Source organism: Alnus glutinosa, chromosome 12 (genome assembly GCF_958979055.1).
Source record: "Alnus glutinosa chromosome 12, dhAlnGlut1.1, whole genome shotgun sequence".
In the NCBI taxonomy this organism is placed as follows: domain Eukaryota; kingdom Viridiplantae; phylum Streptophyta; class Magnoliopsida; order Fagales; family Betulaceae; genus Alnus; species Alnus glutinosa.
This window is the reverse complement of record NC_084897.1, coordinates 23171529-23175597: the sequence shown is the minus strand read 5'-3', so window position 1 is coordinate 23175597 and position 4069 is coordinate 23171529. Positions and strand designations below refer to the sequence as shown.

At 36.7% G+C, this 4069-nt stretch overlaps 1 protein-coding gene across 1 annotated transcript; it reads right to left on the bottom strand.

The window, feature by feature from the left end:
• Positions 1-870: 870 nt before the first annotated feature.
• On the bottom strand, positions 871-3560 carry LOC133852221 (uncharacterized). The gene is made up of 5 exons (XM_062288922.1): positions 3036-3560; positions 2103-2326; positions 1654-1889; positions 1204-1567; positions 871-1090 (listed from the first exon to the last, which is right to left on the bottom strand). The coding sequence occupies exons 1-3, from the start codon at positions 3536-3538 to the stop codon at positions 1759-1761; spliced, it is 858 nt and encodes a 285-aa protein (XP_062144906.1). The 5' UTR covers positions 3539-3560; the 3' UTR covers positions 871-1090; positions 1204-1567; positions 1654-1758.
• Positions 3561-4069: the final 509 nt, after the last annotated feature.

The window sequence follows — 4069 nt, the reverse complement described above, 5'->3', positions numbered from 1 at the left end:
TTGCACAGCTTCCCAGTCGGTTTTTTTAACAATTGGGAATGCTAATGCATGTCTTGCTAAATTCAAAAATTCAAGTTCTCTCTCCTCTCACGTTTCTTCTTCTTCTTCAACGTTCAAGAAGATTCACGTTCCACGGTAGCTACCTTCTTGGTCTCTGACTCTCTGAGCTCTTCGATGGTGCCGGAGCAGTATATTGTTCGCCTGTAGTTGGGCTGAAGCTCTTCGGAGCAGTGGTTTTCTTCTTTTGGGTTGCAAATCATGCCTTCTTTTGCAGTGGAACTGAAATTGCTGAGCTCATAATTGTATCATAATTCTTTTTGTACGTAACATGTCAAATTTATGTTAAATAATTTTTTTTTTTTTTTTGGATGAATATGTTAGATAATTCTTGTTCAAATGGTTGTAGAATTATATCATTAACTGTACACTATATTTGCTTAAGAAAGGATCGAGAAAATTTTGTCTGTAATTCATAATCTAAGTAATTCAAGTTGGTGGATTCACGTAATATTGAAAGTAGTTGTTTTTTTTGGATGTTCAAGGCTCATAGCTCACTCTCTAGGAGTCTGTGTTTTGACAAGCATGTATACAACAGGAATTCATGGAATTCAATAGTTTTAGCAGGGAATTATACGTTACATAGACAAAAATAAGTAATTAATACTGGGTTTTTTTTTTTTTGAAAAAGAAGAATTCTTTGAAGAACACGAATATTAGGTTGTCTTGGAAAACCTTTTGTCTCTTTAAATGAGCACTGTACAACAACATGCATCCCTTAATTTACCGATTGCATGATCAAATAATGCCATTGTTCATTCCAAAACATCTGAACAACTAAATATATATGTGGCTAAACAACTCAAATAGCTGAACAAGCAGTCTTAAATCCATTCCAAAGAAAAAAGCAACATTTGATGATGACTTGTTACAAAGTCTAGCACTGTTCTTAAGTGTTTCAAGGCCCAAAATATTCCAAAAAATACTGTTCGGTGCTACAATGTTTCAAAATAACTTGATAAACTTCTATGAACAGATTAGGTAAAACCTCAGCAAAAAATTTATAAACAGCAGCGTAGAGTGGTCCTTCCCACTGCAAGAGACAAAAAAAAAAAAAAAAAAAAAAAAAAAGGCTTTCAATAACAATATTTTGTTAATTTTAGAAACTGTTGATTTTAGAAAATGATTTTATGTTGAGAGACTAACCTGTTCTAATATCGGGGCTTCCAAGTAATGATACATCCTATTTTTTATGAATCGGAGCAGGTCCCCCACATCTTCATATGTATATTTTTTTTCACTTTTTTCAAAACCAGGCAGCTTTTGCTCCACAATTGCCCTCCAACTTTCTTCATTGTTAAATATTTTTCCTTTTGTTCCAGGTGCTTCCAAATCATTCAAAAGACACTTTGAATCCGATGATTGAATTGATTCGTCAGTTTCTTGAGCTGATTTCATCGATCCAACATCTCTCCGCGCTTTTTTAACTCTATGCCAAGAACGCAATAGAAACTCCAATTTCTTCTTCCCATCCCAAAGTAGTGGATGAGAACTCAATTTGACATTCGTCCTGATAACACAACATTATAAATATTACATATAAAATTCATCTACACAAATTTATGCAAATTTGAAATGAATTTAATATATTGATACCTTGTATTAGGTTCTTTATCTAATAGCATGCTGATTAAATGAACTGCTTCAGGTGAGCTTTTAAGTTGTAATACAGGTTCACCATTAATAATTTCCAAGTCATTCTTAAATGGATGCAGACCCTGAGTAAGAACATAATGGAAAATCAGTCCCCAACACAAATAAATCCGAAGGAATGCTTCCTTGTTCCTCCCCTCTGAGTTGTTCTGGTGATTTCCACCACTTAATCCAACTATCTGCAATCCATTAAAAATTTGAATTAATGATTAAGATTTTTTTTTTCTTTTCTTTTTGATAAGAATTAAGAGACGGATAACTAAAATATAACGACATATGTGCAAATACAAAGACGTGCAAAAAGGGAATGACCATACCAGCTAGTTCTATGATAACTTATAGCTCCATTTAAGGAGCAAACTATTGACAAATAACTATATCAGAGTACTTACCAGAAACGCTAGAAAGCTCACGTGCAGTAGAATCAATTTGTGCAGTAGAATCAGTTTGATTATGTATCAACGTGTCATAATCATAAAACCTGACGCATAAGGGTGCCATATCTAGTCCATCACCTACCGGCTTTGCCTCCATTGCCAAAAATATAACACGTGGATTGAGCTTAGAATGGACCAATCCAACTGAATGTCGAATAGTCATCTCGTCAATCAATTCCCTGCATCAGAATTTCAGCAGAGGTATTAGCAACAAGCAAATTTATTAGCATGTGTTTGAAATCTTTGAGGTACAAAAATGTACTTGGACGGGAGCTAGCGTATTTGATAGAGCTTGCTATTAAGATAAGTAATAAATTAGAGTGATTGTGCTCTGGTTGGGTTCTATAATCGGGTCTATTATTGGTTGGAGTTATCCTTGGGAAATGACTAGGTGGTAGTTGTAATGTCTTACTATAAAAGGTAAAGGTCGGGTTAGGGAATCTTATCTAGTAGGTGTGCTCCTACCCTGAGTGGTTCCTTTTTACCCAACCTTACCTGAACCTATCATATCATACTTATAGGGATCCTATCTACACGAGACTAGTCCTACCATAAGGGATAAGAATAAAGGATAAAGGGAAAGGGTTATCTTTATCTTATCAAGGATTAGAGGCTATCTTTATCTTTATGGTTGTGTATGTGATTATCACTATGGCTGTTATGATTGTTAGGAGTGTCGTTGGTCATGCTTATAAGTAGAGCGATCTTGTTGTTAGGTGTGTCTATTTAAGAAAGTCATAGAGATGGATTCATTGAAGTGTTTGAACAAACACCTTGTGTGTAAGGATGATTCCTACCTCAAGTTGAAATATTATCAATACCATTTTCCCTTTTCATTTATAAATGTAGTTATTGTTGGTTATTGTTGCTCAAAGAGTAAAGACTTACCTGATTATTTTTAGCGTTTGAGGTCTTGGACTATCACCATCATGCAACTCAAAACCGGGCAAAAGCTCAATCAAGTGGGCATCCACGACCGTAAAATCTTTATTTATTTTCGTCTTGAAATTAATCAAATCTTCCAAGTTGCAGATACATGGCCGCATAACCATGTATGAACTCTCTCCAACCTCAACAGCATGTAGTAGACGTCTGCAACCGTCCTTTTTTTCCAGCATATGAATAATTTCTCTCTCTCTCTCTCTTTCTAGTCTTCCTGGCTTCAAGAGCTGCTTCTTCACCGCAACTGGTTGTAGAGCGTAACCATCATAAAGGGATATCGCCGAACCCCCTGGCCCCGAGTACTCAGAAATTAAATCCTCAGTTATAGATATATGTTGTATCGTACGAACTCCACCTCTCTGTCTAATTAAGTCATTAGAGAGATCACGAAAGACGTTAGTGACAGTTGGAATCTCTTGTTCCGTACGATACTTCCGAATTTCTACCATGGTTGAAAAGTTGTACTGGCTGGTCCCTGCACTTCAGGCAAATAGCTATTGATCACTAAATCAGAGTGACAAAGGGGATCCACTGTTCGGACCAGGATTCCCTCAAATTTCTTAAAAATTTGAGATTCTCAAATGTTTAAATCCTAATTATGATTTACATCTAACAGTTTATAATGTGCCAGCTAACCACATGAAATAAATGCTAAAGTAATAAAAAATTAAAGTCCCGACCAAAGGAAAACAGAGAATCTCAAAGGACACGAACCGGAGATGGCAGCCCCTTCACCATCTCCGGTAGCCCCCTCTAGGCTTTTTTTTCCGAATCTGGCAATGCAAGGCCTACGACGTTGCTGGAACGAAGTCGTCCGCCTCGACCTGCCCCAATCCTCGTCCCGATTCTCGAGGCCAGAACAGCACCGCAACCTCTCGCTCACATTTTTCGATCAACAGCCAGCAAAGCGAATCTCTACCGAACGAGAATGTACGGTCCAGATCCGTCCTCTCAATCAAGGGATCAATATATTCTAATTC